At 54.0% G+C, this 26,252-nt stretch overlaps 2 protein-coding genes across 2 annotated transcripts; both read left to right on the top strand.

The window, feature by feature from the left end:
- Positions 1 to 306: 306 nt before the first annotated feature.
- On the top strand, positions 307 to 7,050 carry Rbbp8nl (RBBP8 N-terminal like). Its single transcript, XM_032904937.1, has 12 exons — positions 307 to 436; positions 1,914 to 1,956; positions 2,699 to 2,794; positions 3,035 to 3,147; positions 3,501 to 3,573; positions 3,669 to 3,811; positions 3,915 to 3,997; positions 4,205 to 4,371; positions 5,367 to 6,066; positions 6,346 to 6,472; positions 6,764 to 6,831; positions 6,922 to 7,050. The coding sequence occupies exons 1-12, from the start codon at positions 376 to 378 to the stop codon at positions 7,048 to 7,050; spliced, it is 1,803 nt and encodes a 600-aa protein (XP_032760828.1). The 5' UTR covers positions 307 to 375.
- A 4,725-nt stretch (positions 7,051 to 11,775) lies between these two features.
- Positions 11,776 to 25,298, top strand: Cables2 (Cdk5 and Abl enzyme substrate 2). The gene is given in 11 exon segments (XM_032902659.1): positions 11,776 to 11,852; positions 11,854 to 12,189; positions 20,607 to 20,678; positions 20,791 to 20,883; positions 21,954 to 22,031; positions 22,880 to 22,994; positions 23,381 to 23,546; positions 23,902 to 24,005; positions 24,337 to 24,443; positions 24,601 to 24,805; positions 24,918 to 25,298. Coding segments are annotated over 11 exon segments (1,494 nt in total). The 3' UTR covers positions 25,059 to 25,298.
- Positions 25,299 to 26,252: the final 954 nt, after the last annotated feature.

Genomic DNA, 26,252 nt, shown 5'->3' with positions numbered 1-26,252 from the left:
TTCTGCTCAGTGAGTTCCTGTAGGGCCACTGGAGCCACTGTTTGAAACAGGATCCATTTCCCTTCAGGGTCCCCAACGGTTCCTTCTCCCCACTCCTAGCCCAGCCTCGAGAAGCCAAGGCTTATACCTAATACTCTGACCCCATGCATATCCTAGTATCAATCACTTCAGTCCCATCCCCCAGCCTTTAGCTATTCACTCTCGGCCTCTCCTGCAGGCGGCCCCTCACAGGGAGCAGATGTGCTTTCCAGCCCATTGCCCCTACTTAAGCCAACCCTCTTCCCACTCCCCTCTTTGCAGGCCGGACACAGAAGAGCAGTAGAGGTCCCAGGCCTCCTCACAGCCAGTGCAGAGCGGCCAGCATTACAAGGAGTCATGGACAGCTTCATGGAGTCGCTGAACAGACTGAGAGAGGCCCATGAGAAAGAGGTCCTGGGTGAGTGAATAGTGGAAGGTTCCACTGCGCTCACAGGAAAATGGTCTTGGGGGTCTTGGCGTGTCAGGGAACTTCCAGGGATCCTCTCTGGTGCGCAGTAAGTCTGTCGGAAGAACAGAATCCTGACCCAAGGACACAAAGCGTTGGGATGCCCAGCCTGGGCTCAGACTTGACTCGTAGGACTGCCTCGTGCAAAATATCTTCAGACCACACCCTATTGTGTGGACCAGGAGAGGGGGCATATTGAGGGGTCATTATAACACCTCATAACCAAAGCTACATCCAGCCCCAAGCATGTCCCTGCTGTGCCCTCTCAGAAGGCTGGCGGATTTAGCCTAATAAATAACCCATAACCCAGAGGGAGAGGCCGCTCACTCTAGAGGTTCCTAAGGCCATAGGAAGTGTCTCTAGCACTGAACGAACACCTCCTTTCCTCCAGCCCCACTAAGTTCCCCACTGGTCAGGGTTCCCTCCACCCACTTCACTTCGATTTCAGTTCAGACCTTGGAGGCCTTTCTGAAAGGGCCACGTGAAGGTCAAAGAAGCCAGCCACTCCCCTAAGCCTCAGGGAAGAAGTCACGCTGTCTTTCCCGGAATCCCAGAGCCTAACCAGGTTGGGATCAGCCTCACTGGCTCCCAAAGAACTGTGACAGTAGCAGGAGGGTCTCGTGGGACTTGCTGTGAAAGCCCATGGATCACACAGCTAGTGTTATGGGAAATGTCTCAGAAGCAACAGAAATAATGCCTACCCATTGGGCTTGGGGATACAAGGGCTTAATAGGATTTGAGCTTGAGAGAGTCTTGGGGTCAGCACGAGAGGAGACCAGGCCACTCCCTAACAGAGCAGTGGACCTTTTTTTTTGGCAATTGGTTTGGGCTGGCAGACAACCCTCATTATACCTAAGGAACTTGGCTGGGTACACAGGAACTCAGGGAGGGGCAGAGACTGCTGAACCCTGGGGGCTAAGAACTTGCAACTGCTAAGAGAGTAACTGGCCAGCCCCACCCTCAGAGATTATGTTGATTCGAGGGCTGAATAGAACCTAGCTAGTAGGGAAAGACAGGTACCAGATCTACCCATCCCATTCTGTGTGCCCAGCAGACAGGTCCAGGAGAAGTTAAGGGTATATATAGCTCCCCTTCCCTACGCCTTAAAAAGTATCCCCTCTCGGATACTCTGCTCCTCTCAGATGGCCAGCCACTTCTGGAACCAGGGTCTCTGCCAACCTCTAATCAGATGCTGAGCCACAGTTTAGGAAATCAGGACACCTAGGCAAAGGTGCAGATGGGGTGTCCTCTGCATATCCTTTCTGGGGGCTGCTTCCAAGAGTCAGGCAGATAGACAGATCCCAGGGGTCTAGAGATGATTCTGTGTGCTAACCGGGGCAGGAGTTTCCACGGCATGCCTCCACCCTACCTCTGCTATAGGAGGCAACTAGACTGGGCCTGACATGCACCTCCTTGTCTTCTCTGCCAGGCCTGCAGAACAAGCTTCTAGAACTCAACTCAGAACGGTGCCGGTGAGTCAGCCTAGCCGAGCCAGAGGCCCGGACAGGAGGGCAGCTGTTCCCACAAGCCATGGTCACCAACACTGCCCACAAGGCCCCAGGATGGCAGCCCACCCAGCATCCCAAATGAAGAAGGAAAACTGGCTTAGCCTGGCAGGGAGGGGGCAGCGAGTCCCTTGACTAAGGTGACATACTATGCTCATGTGGTAGAGCCAGGACTGGACCATTGAGACATCAGTGCCAAGAGGTCTGACGTGACCCTCCACTTGGGGACCAAGGAAGACCAAAGCAGCAGTGACAGGACTTGCAAAGCCCAACACACGGCCTCGATGGCTGTGACTGGCCTGCAGGTCACCCTCCTGTGTCCGGTCTCTGACTAGACCAGTGGTTCTCAACCTTCCAAGCGCTGCAAACCCTTTAATACAATTCCTCATTCTGAGGTCACCCTTAATCATAAAATTATTTTTGTTGCTACTTCGTAACTGTAATTTTGTTACTGTTACGGACCTAATGTAAAATGTTTTCCAATAGTCTTAGGAGAACTCTATGAAAGGGTCGTTCCACACCCCAAAGGGGTCATAACCCACAGGTTAAGAGTAGCTGAACTAGACCAAAGTCCATAGGCGCCACAGCTAAGCTAACACAAAGACAAGGCTATGCAGGTCCCCACAGGGAGCTGCCAGGGAGGGGAACCCAAACCCAGGCCAGGCTGGGTACCAAGACCAGCGGCCCACCTCAGTTATTTGCCACACAGAGACGCACAGAGGGTAGAGGAGCTCTTTGCCAAGAATCACCAGCTCCGGGAGCAGCAGAAAGCACTGAAGGAGAACCTGCGGGTGCTGGAGAACAGGTGAGATGGCTCCTCCCAGAACCAGCCTGAGTGCCTTTAGCACAGACCAAACCAGACCCACAGAACCCTAAGAGAACCTCCTTCCCAAGATTCCTTTCCAAACAGAATTACAATGGGTTGCTAAGCCCCCAGCAGGAGGCAGGCCTGGGGATCCGTGGGACACTTTTGGGAAAGGCAGGACTCTCCTATCAATGGGGCAGGAGTGTCCGCCCTGATCGGTATGGCTTCTCCCATCCCTAGGCTGCGGGCTGGCTTGTGCGATCGATGCATGGTCACCCAGGAGCTGGCCAGGAAGAAGCAGCTAGAGCTGGAAAGTGCACACCTGCAGAGCCTGCAGCATCTCTGCATCCTCAGTGAGCCACACCCACAGTCCGGGGACCCCAGAGAGAGCCACAGGGAAAGAAAGAGACACAAAGACACACTCCCAGTGACTCGTGTCTCTTCTCACATGAGTTCCTAGGCCGGGGCATCCCCGCTCTCCTGACCTTCCTGGGGAAAGCCTAGGGACAAGCTGGGATACAGGTTTCATCCCTTCTGCAAACCTCAGGCTGGGGCTCACTTAACACTATCCCTCCCCTAGTATTATTATACTCCCTCCTGCAATGTGCCAGCGTAGAGCAAGACAAGGAGGGCTTTCCTGGTAGCGTGGGAGTTCCCTGTCCCCTCCCTGCCCCACAGCCATGCTCATTGCCAACGCTCTTTGCAGCCAATGAGATGAATGTGCTAAGGGAGGAAAACAAGATCCTGAAGGAAGAAGTGAAGAGGCTTCGGAATCTGGGGTGAGTGGGGAGGCCCCTGCCCCACAGAGGGGCCTGGCTGCCTCAGGGGCTATAGCTTCTGAATCCTCATCGTCGTTGTCCCTGTTCCTCTCCAGAGACAAGACCACACCGCAGACCTGGGAGGGCACCTCAGAGCCCCCGTCACCCTTGCTACTCCCCTCCCCCAGTAACCGGAAGGGTGCTACTGAGAACCCTCCAGGAGGCTCGGAAGAGGCTGAGGAAGAGCAGCAGGGTACAGGTTCGAAGGGTTAGGGGAGGGGCTGGGAGACTGAGCAGGAGTTTGGTGGTGGGGGGTTGTCCCACAGCATATCCCTAGCTCCCTGTCACTGCTCCTCCCACAGATAAATTGTCAAGCCACAAGACATCCCCAGTGGCCAGAGTCTCCCCAGCTGCCAACCTACTGGAGCCACGGACCCTGGACATGGTGAGGATGTACCTCCTGTCCTATCCCCAACGCTGAGTGCCTTCCAAGCAAGCAGGCTGGCCATATCACCCCGCTGTGTGTGAGAGGTACCCCGTACCAGCTTCACACCCCCAGGCCAGACAGGCACACTCACGGAGCGTCACACGAGGTGGGGGAGGCAACCCTGGTTGAGGTGCCCCGCCATGCTGACCTACCCATCCTGTACAGACCCCTCAGTGCATCTCCAACCAACTGCACTCAACGGTAGCTGTGGTGCGGCCTGGCTCCAGGGCCTGCCCACCAGACAGTGGTACTGCCAATGGGACGACCCCGCCGCCATCCATGAGGAGCAGCCCGTCCAGCCCCACATATGAACACGGTCTCCCTGTGGACAGGTGAGGCCCCGCCCACCCCTGGGAACAGCTCTTTGCTGGTGCCCCACAGTAGAGGAGCAGACTGGGAAGTCCTGATGCTAAGCATCCCTCCAGGTTCCCTACCTCTTCCTGGATTGACTTTTCTGGTCATCTGGGTCGGTTTACAGCTCCCACAGCTCCTGAGTGACCAGGCCAGGAGTGGGTCAGGACACTGGTACGCACCTTGACTAGGACCTCAGAAGATTATGTAAAGCCCGAGTCTTGTTGCCTAGCAGAGCCAGTGGGGCTGTGGGAAATCAGACACTCCAGGTAGCTAGTGCTCCCTCCATAGGGTCTTCTGGTTCACTTTCTGTTGCTGTGGTAAACAAAAACCTTGACCAGAAGCAACTCAAGGGAGGAAAGGGTTTATTTCAGCTCACAGGTCAAGCCTCATCCCTGAAGGAAGCCGGGGCAGAAATTCAAGCAGGAACATAAAGACAGGTGTGCTTGCTACCCTATGTAGCACTACCCCTATTGGGGGACTTGCTCACAGCCAAGGAAATACAGCAGGAACAATGGAGGGGACGCCAGCTAGCTCCCTTATACAAGCTAGGATCATCTATCCACCCACCCACCAAGGGCTGGGCTCTCCTACTTCAATTAACAGTCGAGACAATCTTCCTCTCATCGGCCAATCACATCGGCCATCCCTCTACAGACACTGTCTTTTGAGGTGGCCTTAGGCTGTGTCAAGTTGACAGTTAAAGCTAACTAAGACAGAGGAGGAGGACCCAGTATCCCAGTCCTGGGTCCTCTTTGGCCAAATCAACCACTTTCTCTATCTAGTGACCTCCAGAGCCAGGGCCTGAGAGCACGCACTCTCCCGTGGCCATGTGACCTCAGATGGCCTGCCTGACATTCCTGGGCCTCAGCTTTCTCCTCCATGAAGTGACATGCCTTTATCCTCCCTCTGGGAGCTCCCTTAGCCAGTCATTGCTGGCCAAGGGTCACTAACATCCCTCTTCTCTTCCTCCTAGCTTCTTACGTGCTGCCCGGCCATCAGCCATAGCCTATGAGACCCTGAAGCACTCCCTTCAGACTGATCGCCTCTGCCTCCTGAACCGACATCTGTCTCTGCACCTACAGAGCCCCCACAGCAGCCCCCTGGCTCCTGCTGCAGCTCCCAATAGCCCCCTGCCCCGGGGCCTGAAGGCTAGAGAGGCCGAGGCATGGGAGGAGCCTAGTGCCTTGGTGGGTGTGCAGGACCCACGGCTGGAAGGAGCATTGCACCTGCTTCTGGTCCAGCAGCATCTGCGGGCAAGGGCACGGGCGAGCACTGCCAGGTTGAGGGTCCCGTCTGCACCGGAAGAGATGCCATCTTCCCCACCAGCTGACTCAGATTCTGAGAGCTCTGACAGTGAGGCCCCCAAGCCAGCTCTGAGCACAGAGGCCCAGCCTGATGGGTGGCATTCTCCGCCCATAGGCCAAAGTAGCTCCCAGAGGAAAGAGACACTCGTAGCCACTCAGGACTCCCCCCCAGACAAGCCTCTGGACCTCTCTGACAGAGGACGGTGTCGGGACACCTCCAAGTCGACTGGCCAACCTTTGCCACTCAGTCCTACTCCTGGCCCCCAGCTGTCCGCCTTGTCTAGACCCCTGATTCATAGCTCCCATACTCTCAGCAATGGCAGCACAGAGACCAGAGCTCAGGAGTCTGAAGAATATTCTACTCCCAAGGTAAGGATCCCAGCCCTGTCCTCAGCCTCTACCCAGCTGCACTGCAGGATGGTGTGACACCTCCTTGGGCTGCCTTCTTGTCTCTGCCCCATCAGTTGATACCAAAGAGCAGTCTAGCTGTCTTGTTCACACTCAGATGGAAAGGACTAAACACCCCTACGGTCTGAAGATGGACACACACACACACACACACACACACACACACACACACACACACCCACATGCACAGAGAAACACAGAAAGACAGACAGACTCCAATCATTGATTTGCCTCTCCCAGGATACCTCGCAAACTCTCCCAGGGATCCATGCAGGCCTGACCTCTCCTGGAAGGACTGCAGAGGAGCCTGGAGGAAGGCCAAGGCCAGGACCTCACCTGCAGAGGCCTGATGCTGATGGAACCACGGGTAACATTAGAACTCAGGGCACTGGGTCCAGTGGGAAGTGTTGGCCTCTCACGGGGTCTCTTCCACTATGGATAGAAGCTGTGACGTCTGGAAGATGTTCTAAGGGAAGGCTCCAACTTAAAGGGCTGTAGGAGCCAAGCAGGGGGGTTACCTAGCAAGGGAGCCTGGGTTCAGAACTCCAGTAAGATCCCTGGGGCAGCCCCTCTACGTCCTCATCTGAAGAGTTATTTCTTGTCCTGGGGCTGCATGCCCAAGACCACCAGCCTGGCTGACCTCATTCATGTCTTTCAGAGCCTAAGACGGTCACACAAAGGCCAGAGCTGGAGCAACTGGAAGAGTCAGACACATCAGACACCAAGGTGGGTCCTCAGCCCCTCATTCAAGGTTCCTGGCAGATGCCCAGACAGGAAAGGGTGTTCTTTGACCTGAATGTGTCTCCTTCTGCCCAGGCGGGCCTGATTTCTGAATCAAGTATGGAGACAAGCATAGCAGGGGAGGGACGACACGCTGAGGACCATCGACGGGGTCAGCAACAGAAGAGGAAGCTGGCATCGGACCTGCAGGACAAAGGTACCTAACTCCAGGGAGGACCAGGAAAATGGGACCTGGAATGTGGTGGGTGCATCTCTAGCCACCTGGAGGATAGCATCTGGGCTCCAGGCAGAGCCTGGTGGAAGCCCTGAGCCTCTTCCAGCAAAGGCCTCTATGAATCCTGGTCAAATGACCTCCTTGAGATAAACCTGGGCTTTAGCTTCCTGCCCTTGAGAGGACCAGCACCATAAACTTGAGTGGAATAAGAGTGTGGCTGAGAGGGGCTGAGGTGCAGTTCAGTGGGCAGAAAGCTTGCCTACTATGCATGAGGCTCTGGATCCCCGTACCCAACACTTAAAGAAATGGCATCTTCCACAGGGAGCAATGTTTTGTTTTGTTTTGTTTTGTTTTGTTTTGTGACAGCATCTTGCCCCATAGCCCTGACTGGCCTGGAACTAACTCAGTAGACCAGGCTATCCTCAAATTCACAGACTGGCCTACTTCTGCCTCCTGAGCGCTAGGACTAAAGGTGTGCCTCGCCCAGCCACAGGGAACAGTGTAAATTACATTATGATCCTCAACTGCCTCAAGGCTGACCCAGGCAATATGAGCCCCTGTCTCAGAGAAGGAGATGGGGAACTGAGGACAGTCATTACCGTCCCCCTGTAAGCAGCTCCCTGGGGCTGGCATCCTTGGAACCTCGTGTGCACCTCTGGGCAGCCACAGAGGCACATCCAGCTGGCTCTGGGGTATGTGTTCCTTCAGTGTTAGGGTTGCTCATATGTTTGCCCAGGGCGGTGTCTTTGAGCTCAGCTCTGCCTGATAAGATAGCAGGAATCTCAGCCTGGTCCTGGGTAAGAGTATCGGGACACTTCCTGCTCTGGCGCACAATGGCGAGTCTTTGAACACCTAAGCTAACATGCATGTACCCTATGTTTGCCCAGGCTACAGCTCAGCAGGTTGGGCTGGGGCCACCACAATAAGCCATTGTTGCCGGAAAGGGACTGACCGCAGCCTGTGTTTGCTCCGAGCGGAGGCCAGGGTTTCTGTGTCATTTCCAAGCACTTCCTGCTATGTGCACATGGGCTGGGGTGTGGTCCACTGACTTACGGGTGTCTCACCTTCCACCTTTCTCACTGAGTAAGACAGCCCACCTAGCCCTCCCAGATAGAACTGGGTGGATACTTCTCCATTCCTGGACACTGTCTGGCAGCCAGTAAGAACAGGCTCATGTCCTGTGAGGGTCATGCTCCCACTTTGCCTAGCAGGATGTCACACATCCCAGGATTAACTTGAGCCACGGGGAGTGGGAGGGGTATGTAGCTATCTCTGCCTTGGGCTAATAACTCTGACCGGCACTTAGAACTGACGCTGCTTGACACTCGGGGGAAACTGAGGCTCGACGAGATTATTGGCCCAAAGCCACAGGTCTGCCGCATAAACCCAGCATCTCAGAAGGTGCTGGGTGTTACTTGCCCAGACCAGATGCCCCTCCCTTGAGGTCATAGCCCTGGCTACACAGTGGCAGTGAGAGAGATTCTGAGGTTAGGCTCTGTGTGAGGGGTGGCCCTTTGGTTGTACTCTTGTGGTTCTCCTCCCGCGCTCCAGCCATCCACTACCGTGTTGGGAACAAGAGTGGCCAACGGACTTCACGAAGTTGAGCTTTCCTGAGCCTAGAAGTAGGAAGACAGAAAAACTGGCTACTGCCATGTCTACTCTAACTTCTCCTCTCCCACAGCCCCCAAGAAGCCATCCCAAGGGAAGAGGAAACCAAAGGAACCCCTGACACCAGCAGATGGCCCCAGGAGCCCAAGGGACACGGAGGACTACAGCCTCTCCCCCATTAACAGCTATCGGGAATCCTAACTCTTCAGACTGAGGGACGCTGCATTTGCCCAGAGGTAGCTGTCACAGACTGTTGCCTGCACAAGTCAAGCCACACAACCTGAAGATAGCTCGGAACTCCGCCTATGTCCGGAGGGGCTGGTGAACCCGGTCTCCTCTCAGGTCTCGGGGGCAGCTCCTCCCATTTCCAACCTTGTAGGAAGGCGGGGCTACACCTGGAGGCAGGACAGGAAATAGGGAAGTCCCAGCCAAGCTCTGCTTCATTTTCTGAGCAACGCCCCCACCTCCTGACGACCGGAGGTCCCAGACCCTGCAGACTTTTCCAGGCCAGGAAGGAAGCTTCAGTCATCGGTCGTGGGCGCCCCCTTGTGGAGTCTTGGCAAATGCAGCCTGCAAAGAGGAAGAAAAAGAAGGCCATGCGCAGAGTACCTGGTCAGATGTGAGAGGCCTCAGAGAAAACTGTGAATGCCAAAACATGCATCTGGCAGAGCTGAGGTCAGATGCACTGACCCATTTAGGCAGGTGATCCAGGATTAGCTGGATCCAAGGACAGGAAGACAGAGCAAAATTAGCCCCTATGTTCTGCAGACCCCCTGTTCACTGTTAACCTGGTGCTAGTGAAGCGGGTGTCTCAATGTCTCTGAGCTTAAGATTCAGCCCTGGGTCACTGGATCCTGACGTTATTGAAGAAACTTAGGGGAATCCCTGTGTGTGTGAAGTTTAAGAGTTGCCATTTCCAGGACAAAGACGAGCTCTACCTACAGAGCGCCCAGTCAGGGTCCAGTGTGGGGTATCAAGGAAGGAAGAAGTAGCCTCAGGGAGGTCAAGGAAGGTGGCACCTGAAGCCTAAATTTGGGTTTTGAGGGGTGAATAGGAGTGTGCCGAGCAGGCAAAGTTCCTAGCACGCTCTTACAAGCATCTAGATGCTCACCAAAAGGTCAGGGCGAAGGCCAAGGAGAACTCACTTGACCATAACTGAGTGAGAAAGGCCGGAGCTGGCCAAGCCAGGTAGAAAGAACTACAGCATCAAACTGCCAGAACTGGAGAAGCTGTCACTGGGGCTGGGTGAGGTCCGGGCTTGACGAGGTACCATTCTCCTCTGAGCAGATCTCTCTACCTGCCACCTGAGAGGCCAGAAGGACTAAATTCCAAGGGACAGCCAGCCAGGGATGTATGTGTATATGCATGGGTGCATAGGTGCATGCATGAGAGTGTGTGTGTGTGTGTGTGTGTGTGTTCAAACGGTTGCAAGTTTCTTGAGCTTTGAAATTGAATAAACACAAGCGGTAATGTTCTATTCACTCCAACTTCCTGGCCAGATTTGATCTGTGAGGGAACAAACCACAGCACCACATGCAAGAAGAGGCCAAGTCCTGCCTAAATGTTCCTCAAGCACCTCACAGGTCCCACAGTGCCTGCCAACATTGGGGTCTAGCTCTAGGGCTCTCTCCACACCTATGGCACCCTGCTGGGAGTGGTCCTCCTTGCCATCCCTGTTTGACGGTGGCTTCTGTCAGCCGTGAGTTTGTTGTCCCTCCTGTACACATTAGCAGCAAGGACCAACACCACTATCTCTCAATTACCATCCCAAAGCAGCTTAGGCATACACCTAGTCCGTCATGCTACCGGAGACCAAAACTCAGAAAGGTGAGTTGCACCCGTGGTCCCTTGCAGACAGTGACTGCTAACAGCAGCCTGGGTGTGAAGGACACCACTCCGGGTCAGCAGATACCATGGCTCCCTGACAGAAATGACACTCTCTGGAAGTGCCCACAACTAAATGGACGAAGACCTGCATTCTACTAGACAGGATGTCAGAGGCCAGCTTGGAACAGGCAGTGGAAGAGAGGGCAGAGCAGAGTTAAGGGTAAGCTTACTTGTGCAGGAATGAAAAGAAGACACCAAGGAGAGAAGGCAGAATCAGCCTGCCTGAACCTTGAAAGCACCGAGGGAACTGGCAGTGTGGACCACCGATGGCTTCTCCTCCCAAGCAAAGAAGCCATTCCCTAGGGATCCCTGTCCTTCAACCAACTCCAGTCCAGTACCCACTGCAGCAGTCACAGAATCAGAGCCGGCAGTCACAGAATCAGAGCCGGCAGTAACCATACACAAGAAAGAACATCAGGGAGATGTTCCCTTGTGCATCCTCAATGATTCACCAAACACCAAGGTCCCACTTTAAAAACAAGAACTCCGCGTAGTTTGGGAGCTAGAAAGAGCAGATGGTGTTAGGATGAAGGCAGGCTTCACCAGACATATACACGGTAGAAAGCCAGAAGGGTTTGTATACTCAAGTCCTGGCTACCCTCCACGAAGAAAACTGAAATTCCAATATCATGAAGTCTCAAGACCATGTCCATGCTGCAACTGAGGCACCCAAGAAGATGCAAGCTGTCCTCAGAACATAGATGGGTGTCCTCCGCAGTCAGTGCCGGAAGCCAGGTGGCCCGGCTGGCACAGCCCGGAAGCTGTGGGCTTATGGATACCTGCCCGGAAGAACCTCAGCGCTGAAGAAACACCCTGGAGCAAGTGGCCACGCCTGGCCCGCACGAGTCCGCAGCTCATAATGAGCGTTCACTGCTGGGTGCCCTGTACACTACGTACTGAACAGGAGAACCGGACATAGGTTCGGTGCACCTACCGACCTTGCCAAGGGTAGCGTCTCTTGGCCACGCCAAACCCACAACAAACAGAGGACAAGTATCTCTAGGACCCAGAGGAGCGCCGGGGCGCGGTACACCTCGCTAGCCAATGGAAGGGCTCAAATGAGCCTCATTTGCATGCTGGCGCGCCGCGGCCAATGGACAGGAACCGCGGGATTATATTTGCATATGGGCGCGCCGCGGCCAATGGGCAGAGACCCCGGAACTATATTTGCATATAGACGCGCCGCAGCCAATGGGCGGTAGTGAGGGGGTTTCATTTGCATGCAGGCGCGCCGCGGCCAATGGGCAGCTGCGCGGCGGCGCGGCGCGGCGGCGCACTCGAGCATGGCCGCGGCCGCGGGGGAGGAGCCCCGGTCCGGCCCCGGCCCCGCCAGGCCGCGCCGGCCGCCCGAACCCGCCGGCCGTGCCGCGAAGGCGCGGGGACTCCGGGCGCCGCCAGGCCGCCCTCTTCTTTCTCAACAACATCTCCCTAGATGGACGGCCACCGAGCCTGGGTCCGGGAGGCGAGAAGCCACTGCCGCCGCCGCCACCGCCCACCGAGGCCCGCGAGGCTCCAGCGCCGCCGCCAGCTCCACCCGGAGGCCTCCCGGGGTTGCCAGCCAGGCCCGCGCCCCAGGGCCTGCTCAGCCCCACGACGGCGCCCGCCAGCCTCGGCCTGGACGGGCAGCGCCAAAGGTGAGTGGGCTGGGTAGGGGCGGCTGCACTCTGGGGTCGGAGTGGCCTAGAGGCCTAGCCAGCACGCTGGCTGTATGACCTATGGCCTTGGCAGCCCGGAGCACCGGTGGTGGTGAGCCAGGTCCCTCCTCCCAGCTCACAGGGTAGTTGACCTGTGGGTTTGGGTAAGCAACAAGCTCGGCAGACCTGGACATGGTTGGGATGAGGTGGGTCCATTCACCCCACAGAGAGGTGTGGTCACCTGGGACCCACCAGCTAGCTGTCAGAGATCTGGGTGAACCGGAGTGGTCAGCCCAGGACATAGGGTCAAGATGACCAGCCCAAGATCAAGGCGTTGGGTGACTAAGAAAGGGGGTTCTTAAGCCCAAGTGCAGGAGCCAGGGTCCAAGGGTCCTTTATTCTAGTACTTGAGGGCCTATCACCACAGCCTGCAAGAGTCAAGAGTGACTTATAGTCCCGTCTGCCCTTGACTGGGGCTGAGGTGATGTGGTAGCATCAGTCCAGAATACAGGGGACAAATTTGGGATTAATGGAAGCTGGTCAGCCTCCAGATGTAGGGAATAGTTTCATTAAAGCTGTCAGCTCCTGGATATGGGGTCAGTTCTTCATCTTGAGAGTACCCTGAACATGGATTTCGGAGTTGCCTCAGCCTAACTGACTCTGGACGCATCCCTCCCCTGGCCACTCCATCAGTACTGTAAACACCAGGACTCACACACTTTTTACCTGCTGTGTGGCCAAGTCAGCGTGTATGCCAGTCTCTTACCCACGAGGTCTCATTCATCTCTTCTCAGCCTTGTATACCTGACCAGTCCTCCCTCCCCACTGTCCCACACCTGCTGGACTCAGGCCTGCAACATGGACATGTTCTTCCTCCCCTGCCTGGATCAATTCTAGGATCCCTCAGCCTAGCCAGGGCAGCTCTTATTCCTAACCACTCCCCCCACCCCCAGGCTATGCCCACTTCCCAGAAGGCTCTAGCTTCGAGGCACCGTGTTGGTCTCAGCCCCCTCTTGCGTTCTCTGCCTTCACCTGAAGAGTGACAATGGGGGCTAGGTCTGGATACTGTAGTCCTTTCCAGGCAGGCCCCACTGCTATACATCCGAGCTCCTGCCGGGTGGCTCCCAGGTGTGGTGGGAAAAGCTGCCTGACATCTGACTGACCCTGCATCACATGTCTGTGGACGGAAGGGCCTCAACTTTCTGAGGTCACCACCTTAGCCTACAGGCAGGGCCAGGTCATACTTCTCCACAGGACATAGAGGGATCCACTGGGGACAAGGGGTCATTTGTCCCAGAGTGTTAGCTGGACCCTTTGTGAAAGGCAGGCTGAAATGTTTGTGGGTGAGGCTCCCTTTGGTACCGGCCGCCCTAGCTCTTTCAGCCAGCCATCCGAGCCCTCCCTCCCAGTTCTGCCCCACTTCATTCTGATCCCTGTGCTGCTGACCACAGGACAGCTGCCTGTGGCACACATCTTCTGGGGCTCTGCTTCTGAGTTCCTGACACTGCTGCCCTGCTGTTGGGAGTTGCTACCCTTCTGTGGTCACGGGCCCTCAGCAGGAAGAGCCTGTGGATAGGAGAGCCTCCTGAGGGCTGTGTCACAGTGAGTGCAGACCAGCCTTCCTCCATCCAGTAGCCCCGTGACCTTGAGCAGCTAGTAGGTCTCTTACAGCCTTAGTCTCCCGCCCTGTAGAATAGGCTGACAAGAAGCTCTTTCTCCTTGAGGACTCAGTAACAAGAGGCAGAGTCACTGCTGGTTTTCTACACAGCTTTCAGAGATGTTTGTTGTCTTTTTACTGCATGCCTGGCATAGGCTCATCTTTAGGATCTATGGTCAGGTTCAAAGTGTGTATTCCAGTTATTTGCACATTGCTGCCTTCTGCTCAGAAAACCAGTGTGGGCACCTCCAAAGCCATGGTGACAAAGGACTCAGACCCGGTAGCTCTCAGCGGCTGCACTCCCCTCCACCCCCAGCCCCACCCCCAGCCCCACCCCCAGCCCCACCCCCAGCCCTGGATGCCAATCACTGAAGGTAAGGCTGTAACCTAGGGGTGCTTCTGACCATGCTGCAGCCTTACAAGCCTTGCGTGCTGCTGGCTTATGCTGTGTTGATCCCTCTTCTTGTCTCCATATTGTTGTTGTCTCCTCCCTGCGTGTTGCCCTCCTTCATCCCTTCCTAGACTGTTTGCAGCTAAGTAAGGCCCCTAACAAGGGCTCTTGATGGATCTTTTTGGGGAACTATTTCAACAGCCCTGCTTAATACTCGACAGAGAAATGAAGGAGAAGGGAAAGTCCCCACAGGCAAATGACTTTGCAAATTGCAGTCGACTGCACCACCCTCAGGAGCTGGGCATAGCCTAGAGGCAGGAGGCTTTGCTCTGCTTTGATCTGGAAGAGGGAGGGGCCTAGGCCAGCCCTAAGTAGCACCTAAGCCACTTAGAGAAGCCATTGAGCCACTTGGCACCCTGGTATTAGTCTCTGCCCAGAATCCACTCACCAGGGGCTGAAAACCACTGGCGTAGTCAGTTCTCTAGGGCAGCCCAGTTGCTGCCCCTGCCTCTGAGGCCCTTCCTCTGTGAAGCTGGGGCCACACGAATGCTCTTGTGGCTGTGTTTCCTTAGCAGGCAGGCGCTCCGGACCTCTGTGCATGCTGCTCAGGATGGGCTCCGCACTGCAGCTTCTCTGCAACCTGTCATGTGGCAGGTGGTTCCTGGGTCTGCCCAGGCCTGCACAACCAGTCCCTTCTTCCTAGGTCCCTAATGGGCACAGAATCGAAGCCACAGGGAAATGGTCCCATCTCCCAAGTCACCAAGTAAGGAAGCCTGTCACATACCAGATGCTGTTTTTAAGGTCTATAGTTAGGTTTCAGGTCAGTACTGAAGAGGTTGTGGACCTCAGTGGCATCAAAGTTGCCAAGGGGCAGTTCTCAGCTGTTTGGACAGCTGAACTGCTAAGCAGGTAAGGGGTAAGCCCTCTCAGCACCCTCCCTCTCACTCCTGACCACTGGCCTCTTCATCCCACACCACAGGTAGAGGGCTCCAGCAGCTGCCATGCGGTCACGCATATGGAGCTAGAGCAGATGCTGTCCTGTGTTTGTCTACAGCTCGAGGCACTGAGCTCGGTCTGCAACACTTGGACTTGCTTAGGTGTCTGGAGAGTCAGCTGAGGCAACAGAAAGTCTGCTTTTAGCCATTTTCAAATTGAGGTACCAGGCACACACGAACAGTACAGGAATCTGAGTGTGCAGCTCCCCATGTATGTTTGTGGGTATATGTACTACATGGCCACCGTACACTCCAGAACAGCCCCTGGGTTTCCTCATATCCTCCTCAGCCATCTCCTCACCAAGACACCCATTGTTACATGGAGTGTCCTATCAAGCATCGTATACACAGACGTCCCACATGTCCACCCTTATGCTGGTCAGCACAACTGTCTCCCAGAGGGTCAGTTCAGGGCACACTGAGAGGTGTGATCCTGTGTTGTCTGTGGGTCTGCCCCAGAAGAACCTGGCCTTTCCTCAGAGTAGCTGAACTGTACACATGGCCTCTATTCCTCTCTTGCCAGCTATTTGATTTCAGACAACTGAATGACTCTGTACCTCAGTTTCCCTATCTGAAACTGAGTAAGGGGAGTGTCTAGTAGTACAGTTCTGATGACTGGATTTACCAACAACATGCTGTGAGGGAGGAGAAAACCACAGGGAAGAAGATGTTAAACCAACTGGGAACATTGTGCAAGCTCCCAAGGGAGCTGCCATCCCTGAAGGGACCAGAAAATAGCAGGAAGAGCAAGCCGGGCACCTGAGGGAAGATCTGCCCCAGCTCTCCCACGCTGTCTCTGAGGACTCCTAGATGAACTCCCAGGGCTGTGATAAGCCACCTGGCTTTGCCTGGATAATTACCTCAGGGAGTGCCATGCCGGGCAGATGGCCCTCAGAGCCTCAGAACAGACTCTTCCCTTGGGTTCCACATTCTGTTCCACCTCAGGCCCACTGCTTTTTCCAACCCTGTGCTTCCAGCCCTTGGCTGCTCCTCTCTAGGCAGATCTGCCCCACCACCCAACACACAGTGAGCACTCATGGTTGTCTGAACCTGCCATTCTGACTGGTCTAATCCTGTTCTAGGCCCCTGGCCTTTCCCTCTGACTATGTTTGTAGACACGGTACCTGGCCCACTCTCCTGCAGAGCCTCTGGGGTGGTGTCTTGCTCTAACGCAGGCCCAGCTGGTGGCTTCGGGGCCCTCTGGGCCCTCTGGAGATGGCATCATGGTGGCATCAAAGCACCAGGTGTGTTTCCAGTTCACACTGCTTGGTTTTCTGCAAACGCGTGTGGCTTTGGTCATTTGATGGATGTTAGTGGCCGTGTAGGAAAGAAGGGAGAACCATGGACAGGGACCACTGGCAGCCTCGGAGCCCACCAGGACTGGACTGAACTGCACTGTTTGTGTGACCTTGGGCAGCCAGGGCTCTCTATGCCACCCCCACTCACTCATGGGTGAGTGTCACAGCCTCTGAAGTGTTGGTGTGAGGCAGTGGCTCTGTTCCTGTTTCGGCAATAAGCACAGGCAAGGGCAGGTACCATGGCCCTACCAGGCAGGTAGGTCCTGACCGTGCCACACCTAATGTAAGTCCACGATCCTGCTGAAAGGGGATCTCGGTTAGTGGTGCAGCAGGACCAGTATGGGTGTGGTGCTGACCAGATGCAGCTTCCCAATGTCCATGCTACTGCCAGAAGTTTGGCGTAGTTCAAGGACCTGTGTACTTACATAAGCGCACAGCAATCCTGCAGGGCACCCTGGGAGTACCTTCTTACATAAATGAACTCTAGAGCCATTGTAAAGTCCCTGCAGACAGTGGGCTTGTAAATTATATTTATGGATGTTTTACTTGTATATCTGTGTGCCATGTGCTTGCTTAGTGTCCACGGGGGTCAAAATAGAGTGTTTGATCCCTTAGAACTGGAGTTACAGATGATATTGAGCCACCATGTGGGTACTAGGAATTGAATCTAAGCTTTCTGGAAGAGCAATCATGGTTCTTAACTACTGAACTGTCTCTCCAGCCCCAAACATCAGGCTTTTATTTCTCACATTCTAGAAGCCAGAAGCCCAAGAAGGTGTGTGGCAGGCTCCCTTCGAGGCTTCACCCTTGGTCTCATAGATTTGTCCTCCCTTGTCATCTCATGGTCCTCCCTGTGTATCTGTGCCCTAATCGTAAAGACACTAGTCACACTGGATTAAGGGCCACCCCAGGTAATCTCTTTAAAGACCATGTCTCTAAGCTCAGTTATGTTCTGAGGTCCTAAGGTTAGCGTACAAACATGAGGGTGGGGCACTTACTCCCACCAGCATCCCCATGTGAAGGACCTGGTCTTATGGAGCATGATCAGATCTGCAGGGGCCAATTCTAAAGGCCCAGGGGCTCTTACTTCTAGAGGTTTCTGGTACCGAGCTGTAGCTCAGCTGTAGACCCTTCCTGTCACATCCCATGCCTGATGTGGCAATACTTTTCTTGTCCTTGAGGATTGGCATTTCTGAGCTGCAGTCCCTTAGACCTTTGGCATGTCAGAGGCTCATGGCTGGATTTCCAGGTCCAGCTAGAGGATCTTGACCTAGTGGATCAAGGAACTTGGGCTTGGTCGCATCAGACACATCCACAAGTCAGTGAAGCCTTTAGTGTTGTAAAAAGCTCCCCACCGTAAATCTGGAAGGATGGACAGGCAGATGTGATTGGAAGCTCTCGGGGAAAATATTGCACTGGGGACTGACTGAGTCTCCTGTCTGGGAATCCCTCTGCATCCACTCAGCCAGAGAGCCCTGAAGGATGCTGTCCTGGTCTTCAGTCCTTGTTGGCATTCCTGCCTGGGCCTTCTGGCTCAATGCCAGCCTGGGGCTTCCCTCTCCAGGTTCCTGGAAGTCTTTGGATGTCAGGCCCACCTCATCTCTGTGTCTTCGGTATGCCTTTGCCTGCTGGCCTTTGCTTGCTGGCCTCCAACACCACTGGAGGCTTCTTTTTTTTTTTTTTTTTTTTTTTTTTTTTTTTTTTCGGGGCTGGGGACCCAACCCAGGGCCTTGCGCTCGCTAGGCAAGCGCTCTGAGCTAAATCCCCAACCCCCACTGGAGGCTTCTTAACTATGACATAGCCGCTTTGTGCCTTGTGCCCACTGGGTGAGATGAACTTGGTACAAAGTGAGGCACAAGGATACTGTGCGTACACGTAGCAGCAGTTAGTACAACTGAGGCATTTAGGTGCCATCACCACTGACAGCATCCCCAACAACAACACTGTCAAACTCACATCACAGTTCACCGCCATCCCCCCGCAGTAGCCCCACCACCATCAACATCTCTACCACTACCAGCCACACCATCCCCCGCAATGCCTTCTCCATCATCATTGTTCTAAGTGGGTGGTTTTCCCGACACTGCTGTGGCAGTACTGGACCTCATCTGTTGTACTTTCAGAATGTTTTTGGTGCAGAACAGGATTACCCATGGGTCCTCCCTGGTACAGGAAGAGAGGAGAGCCAGTGTCTGTGCTTTGGTAGCTCTGTGGCCTGGAGAGCCCTTGGACTGCTTTGAGCTTGTCAGAAGAACCACACTTCTTGCACGAGGCAGACTATTAGCAGTGCTGGGTGTGAGGGAGGCTGCCTCTTGTGCAGTCATCCCACAGTCACGTAGGTCAACTCTTTATTTGAAAATGCCCACACAGTTGCTGAGGTCCAGGCATGAGGAGAGTGGCTCATGTGTCCCAGCTTCTATTTGGGAAGCCTCAGACTGTGTGAATAAGCTGGTGAATTCCCTAGACAGGTATCTAGGACTCTCTTGGAGTGAGGACTACTGAGAGTGTTTGACATATATCACTAATCCTTTATGGCCCAGGCATCCTGCACCACAACACAAGCTGAGTCAGATGCATTTGACAAGTAAGTGCTAGGGGATAGGGGGTAGAGTCTAGCTTAGTGGTAAAGCACCTTCCATGTGTGAGACTCGAGATCTTCAACATCAGATGCATGTACTCAAATGCACACATGTGTGTACACACACAGATGCTGTGCCAAGATGTGACTGAATCATGACATTTTGTGATCCTTTGTCACAATGATTCATGCCAAGACAGTCATCCTGGTGACTTACAGGAAGTTATGATATGTGGGTGAATGGCTTTTGAAAGAGTTGCTTTTGTTTGTAATCCCAACAAGGAGCAGTGAAGGCTGGGGGATTAGGAGTTCAAGGCCATTTGCAGCTACCTATTGAGTTTGTGGCCAGTCTGGAGTACATGAGACTCTGTTTTTAAAATAATAATAAAAAAACGAGATAAGGTCTCGTGTAGCCCAGGCTAGCCTCAAACTCACCATCCTCCATACTACTGTGCCTAGCTATTCCTTATTTTTTCTTTAATAACATGTACAACTTGGCTAATAATAGGAGAATAAAGATGAAAAGCTACAGGCCCCCCTGTTCTTAAGGGCTGTGCGAGGAAGTCACAGCGTCTGCCTCAGCCTCCGCCTCAGCTTGAGGCACTGCATGTCTGTGTCTTCAGGGGCGCCTGGCACAAGCTTATCAGTGGCAGAGTCCTTGGGGCAAGCGTCAAGCTCAGAACCACAGACCACTTTTTCCCTCCCCACACTGGGAGCTTACAGCTTTGCTGTTACTTTCACTAACTGTGTCCTGTCAGAGCCAGATGGCCTGTAACTGACAGTCATCAAACCATGGGACTAAAGACCTGAGTTTGTTGTCCTGCTGTGAAGGTGGGATCTCATTCCTCAGCCTGAAGAAGCTGCTCTCACACACAGTGCTAGGAAACTGCCTCCCATGTCCTGGTCCCCTGGATTCAGGCACAGGCATCCAGGAGCCAACATGACCGACCTATAGGCATCAGCGCTCCCAAGGCAGAGCTGTTACCTTCCTTTAGGGACAGTCACCAACAGGTCTTCCTGATGGGTATCATGGAACTAGAGCCCAAAGTTCAGAAGGAAATTCTTAGTTGCACGTTTGAAAAAGAATGTTCTAGACCCAGGAGCAGCTCCTAGGAGGGGTATCTGTGTGTATGTCTCTGTGTGTGAGTGTATCTGTGTACATGCATGTGTATATAGCTGTATTTGTGTGTGTGCATGTGTATGTGCATGCATGTGTGTATATATGTATTTGTATATGTGCATGCGTGTGGGCATGTGTGTTGGGACTGCCATGCACTAGATGCTTTTCTTTAGGAAAGACTGGCAACCTTGTAACAAGGAAGAGGACTTCCCCATGCCACAGCCTTGGTTCACAGGGTCTTGAAGCCTTCAGTTTCATGGCAGCTCCACCCCAACCCCGCACATTCCCACACTAGTTCAGTCCTGTTCAGGGACCTGCTGCAAAGGCTTCCTGGAGTCTGTGTGTTGTCTCTTCTGAGGCCATGATGTCTTCCTACAGGAGACGAGTCACATCTCAGCGCTGTTCCCTTGAGTTTCTGGAAGACGCAGTGGGATGTGCCTCGGTGCAGAGGTATACACCCTACCTGCCCCTGGTCCAAGGCCCTGAGCTCCAACTGCCTCTGACCCCAGGAGCCACAAGAAGGTCCAAGGAGGGCAAGAACGACCTGCTTTTTACCTTACAGAACCAAGCATGCATCTGGATCACCAAGACACAAAGGCCTGAAGAAAACCCATTTCATCAAGAACATGAGGCAGTATGATACAAAGAATAGCAGGTAAGATCCTATAGGACCTGGCCTGGGACTGCCCACTGTATTCCCTACACTGTGGGACCAGGCCATATCTCTGGAGGCCGAAAATATGAGATCCAGCCCTTGTTGGCAGCAGCACGTTCATTTTATGGGACTCCTGCTCCATTGCTCATGGCCTGTCCCCAGACCCTCTATATTAGTTGAACACTGGCTAGCATAGCCAGGCCAGCAAGCCACCACTGTATAATCCCAGGGAAGGGCCACCAGCTGGACATGAATCTTCGGAAATAGAGATCAGGGAAGGCACCCTGATCCCCACCCCTGACATGTGCCCAGGATGTAAGGTGCGGCCATATTTGGGGAGCATATACAGGATAAGGCATGGTTATTGACATTGGGGACACGCAGAAGGAGATGTGGTATATCAGGGGACATTGGAGAGGCTTAACTCAAACTGGTCTGTGGCTCCCCAGAACAGAGCTAGGCTAGAATCTGGGCAACTGTGTATGCCCTGCACTGGTGCAGAAGCAGTGCTTTGGCTATGTCCCTTGGTAACACATTACCAGTCACTCTGATCCCAGAGTCCCCCTTCCCCACTATAGTTCACCCTAGTAAATCCCCAGGGAATGTTTCTGCAGGGCCTGGCCAGAAGTAGCTTCCTGCAAATCCTAAATACTAAGACAGTAGGGTGGCCTATGGTTACAGCTTTGAGGATCCCGGAGCTCCAGCCATAAGCCCTTGGGTAGCTGAGTTCTGGGTTAGATATGGTTGCTCTCTAGTAGCAGTAGGCCTTGCGTTTGTCTGGACCCTGCAGCCTGTTGCTGATGAACTTTGGCCCCCTCCTTTGCCCTCTCTTTGTGCAAATGAGGCTGCCCTTTCCTGGGGAACCTGTGCTCCCAAGAAATATGAACTCTATGGCCCTGCACCTGGGAACAGGAAGCTTCCTAAGCAACTGTAGTGAATCTGGCCCAAGTGCTAAGATGCCAGGCCTGGCTTCCTGAATCCAAGTCCACTCGGTGGCTCTGGCAGTTTCCCATCACCCAAATGTAGACAGGACCGAGTTCCTGCCCCGCTCTGACCTGGGCCTCCCACAGGATTGTACTCATCTGTGCCAAGCGGTCCCTGTGTGCAGCCTTCTCAGTCCTGCCCTATGGAGAGGGCCTGCGGATCAGGTAAGAGAAGCCCATGCTGTGGACACAGATCAGCCCTGGTCCAGCTGAGCCCAGCCCACAAGGCAGCCAATCTCTTTGTAGGCTGGGTTCTTAGACTCATGGGGTCAGCATTTCATCTCCCACCATAGTCCAGGAACTTGCATTCCAGGCTCTTACTCCCCAGAGCCACAGATTCTGTTCAAACTATATGTGTGTGGGTATGTGTGTGCAGATGTATAGATAGATAGTTTGGCTATATACAGGTATGCATAGGTAGGCTATATATAGTCAAACTATATATAGGTTGACTGGAGATATTCCTGAACCTCTCTCAAATATGCTACTAAAACCTTGTGGCCAGCCCAGGCAATTGTGTCCTGAGTGTAATTCAGGGAAGAAGGAAACAGCTGTTGGGGTGGGGCAGTATTGTGTGTGACCCCACAGAACAATAGTCGGCACAGAGAGACCTCCTGTGCAGAGTGGGGGATAGCCAGTTCCCAGGATCCCAGGCCAGCTGCTGAGCTGTGTGACCGCAGTTGAAGGGATTGAGGCACCTGGGAAGCAAATTTAAGCCAGAGTTCAGGTAAGTGTTCAGGGATGTTCCAGAGTGGTGACTCCCAGGTGCTATGACAGATGACCTGCCCTGTGGATGACAGGGCAGGAGTGAGAGACAGGCTGCCTAGGTTAAACCTTGTCATGCACTTCCAAGGTCATGACCATCCTTCCCCTGTGCTGAGCACTCTGTGGGTGGATGAGCAGACTGAGCTGCCTGTGGACTCCCTGTGGGTGCTGCACATCCACCCACTGATGACAGGCAGAGGGATACAGCCCTCCTCCCTCCTCCCCCCCTTTCCTCCTGTACATTGCAGTGACCTGAGGGTGGACAGTCAGAAGCAAAGGCACCCATCTGGCGGCGGCGGCGTTTCTGTCTCTTCTGAGATGGTCTTTGAATTGGAAGGCGTTGAGCTGGGAGCAGATGGAAAGGCAAGAGCCCTGTGGCCAGCCAATGGCCGGCAGAGTTAGGCAGATGGGAGCTGCACATCAAGCCACTTCCGTCACTAGCTGGTTCATGCCACCCTAAGAAAGGGCTTAAGAGTACTCCATACATGGCCACTGCCAGCTGAGGGTAACCTGTTTGCCCCTGGGTTTTCCACGTATAGCCTTGCTTCTGGACCAGTAGGCCAAGAGTCTTCCAAGACAGACTAGCCTGGCTGCAGACCACAGATTAGGAATGGAAGCTAGTGTTCTGACCTGAGAGTACCCACTCCCACTGGGTAGCAGCATGGCTTCAGGAGGGCAGAGGGAAGCAGAACTTGGTGTACTTTCTGGCCTGGGGAGCAGGACTGAGCTCTGATGTGATTGTTTTCCAGGTTGTGTCTTATGCGAAGTTCCTGTATCCCACTAATGCCTTGGTCACACACAAGAATGACAGCCATGGCTTGCTGCCCCAGCCTCGGCCCAGCATTCCCCGGGCTCCACCAGGTTCAAGACACAAACCTGTGCCTACCAAGTCAACACCAGCTGGCACAGAACTAGGTAGCCCAGGTGCCTTCACCATGGCACAAGGGAGGCAGTAGCACTGGGTGAGGCACAGTGGTGGGACAGACAGCAGTATAAGCCACACTCATGCCTCTGCAGTAATGCTTCTCAGAGGAAAGGAGTCCAGATAATGTGGCCCTAGGCTCTGCCTGAGTCAGGCAGAAGAGAGGATCAGTGTGGGAAGGGGACTCTGTCCAGCCATCACTTCTTATACCCAAGCCCTGGCCTTTGATCTGGAGCCCCTTTCAGACCTGGGAGCCTTGCTGTCATGCCTCTTAATTGGCTGCAGTGGGAGAGGGTGAGGTGGGTTCTGACCAGGATCTAGGGTATCAGTAGCTACCTCTGCGTACAGGAAGCGACGGGGGAGATGCAGTAGAATACAACCCCAACCTCCTGGATGACCCACAGTGGCCGTGTGGGAAGCACAAGCGTGTACTCATCTTTGCCTCATACATGGTGAGTTCCACAGCCCAGTAGTCCAGGGTTCAAGGACTTGAATGAGCACCAGAAACTCAGAACAGCCATCCCAGGGTGCCTTGTCCCCACCTAGCACCAACAGGTAGTGGGCAGGCTCACAGACAAGGGCAGTGTGCCAAAGCAAGACAACCAAACAAGCTAGACATTTCCTGGGTCAGCTCTTGAGTGTCTGGCAGGCTGGGCCTGTCCACTGAGAACAGACAAACTCAGCCATTTTATCCTCAGCAATGCAGGCACCTCTCTGAAGCCCCATGCTACAGAGCATCTACTCAAGCATCTTGCTCTCCACCTACCTCTACTTCTGTTACAGACCACTGTTATAGAGTATGTGAAGCCTGCAGACCTCAAAAAGGACATGAACGAGACCTTCAGGGAGAAGTTCCCTCATATCAAACTGACATTGAGCAAAATTAGGAGGTAAGGTCCAGCTAGGCAGCCCTTAATCCCTCCCTAACCACCTAACCTGGCTCTGGGCTTTTAGCCCATGGCATAGCCATAGAAGGGTGGCTGCTGCTTCATCACAGTCTTGTGGCATAGATTTACCCCAGGGACATGGCTCCCATCCCACCCACAGTTTAAAACGGGAGATGCGGAACCTTTCTGAAGAGTGCAGCTTGGAGCCTGTGACCGTGTCCATGGCCTACGTGTACTTTGAGAAGCTTGCACTGCAGGGCAAGCTCAACAAACAGAACCGCAAACTGTGTGCTGGCGCCTGTGTTCTGTTGGCTGCCAAGATCAGCAGTGACCTCCGCAAGAGTGAAGTGAAGCAGCTTATTGACGTGAGTGCGAGGTGTGCACAGCATGAGCAATCCGGTGGGTGCTAGGCGCTGAGCCTTAGATGGGGACCACAGATGGAGCTAACCCACCGACCCTTTGCTTCCTTCACTGCAGAAGCTGGAGGAAAGGTTCCGGTTCAACAGGAAGGATCTCATTGGATTTGAATTCACGGTGCTTGTGGCTTTGGAACTGGCCCTGTACCTCCCGGAGAACCAAGTATTACCTCACTACAGACGCCTCACCCAGCAGTTCTAGCCCAGAACAGTGCACCCCACAGGGAGCCTGCTTTGGCAGGAAGGCGAGTAGCTTGGCTAGAGCACTGACTAGTAGTGTCCCTGTCCTTCCTCTAGTAACTGCACTTGCCCCTCAGCCCAGGGCAGCTCTTAGCTTCCCTTGGAAAGAGGCACTGCTCTTATTTTGGAGTGCACCCCATCTTCACCTTGAGGCCCTGTTGAGGATTTTCCTGAAGCAAATGAACAGCGTGGGGCTTGGTTTGCTTTTCATGTGCCTGAGACCAGCCTGGTTTATGTTGTCAATCCTGAGGTCCAGCTTTCATTTTGCCTAGCCATGAAACCATTCCTGTAGAGACCTAGGTGTCCAGACCTTCTGAACTGGAATTGCCAGGCTTCTGTCTCTGGTGCCTCCACCCAGGCAGAGCTCCCCCATCAGCACTTTTTTTTTGTCAAGATGCAGGAAAGGGCAGTCTGCTCACACTGGACCTTGTTAAAGCATCTGCCACTGTGAAACCCCTGTGCCACCACATACAGTGTTTGGCCAACACCACCCACCCCAACCCCTGCCTCCGGCCAGCACTTATCCCTGCGGTACTGGACCATTTAAGACAACCGCTGACTGCGGGCTCTTGACTTTCCTGCGCAATATCATGATGGAGAAAAGGTATTAACTTGAGATTTGGTTTCTATAACAGAAAAGACGGCCCATTAAGGCCTGCTGCTGACTCTGCACCACACTTGATCCTCAAGCAGGAAGGTACTGACCCTGCCACCTAACAGCACATCAGTGACTCCTCACAAGTAGATGCCATCCAGGCCAACTTGCCTGTGTATTGACTGTGCCACTGTCTTCCTGCTGGCACCAGACAAGAGCCATCCTCCACCTTCCCAGGCCTGTTATTCCCTACAACTGGTCACCAGCCTGGCAGATGCCAGTCCCACTGCTCTCAAGTGCTTGGTTCCACAGCCACTCATCCCAGAAATGCTTACCCTCTCAAGCCTGACACCACTCAACTACCTAATGGATGTTAGTAGCTTAAACAGAGACCTTGAAGGATAGTAAATTCTAGCCTTCTACCCTGCCCATGCTTATGCTGGTGTAAGCATGCTGTCCTTAGAGCACCTGGGTGCCATCTGCAGACAGTGATGTCTTACTTAAAATGAACTTTAGATACAGCTGACTGGTCGGCTATCCTTGGGGGTATCCTGGTAGCTT

Source organism: Rattus rattus, chromosome 5, assembly GCF_011064425.1.
Source record: "Rattus rattus isolate New Zealand chromosome 5, Rrattus_CSIRO_v1, whole genome shotgun sequence".
Lineage (NCBI taxonomy): Eukaryota > Metazoa > Chordata > Mammalia > Rodentia > Muridae > Rattus > Rattus rattus.
Note: the sequence above shows the minus strand (reverse complement) of the source record. Positions and strands in the feature narration are given on the sequence as shown.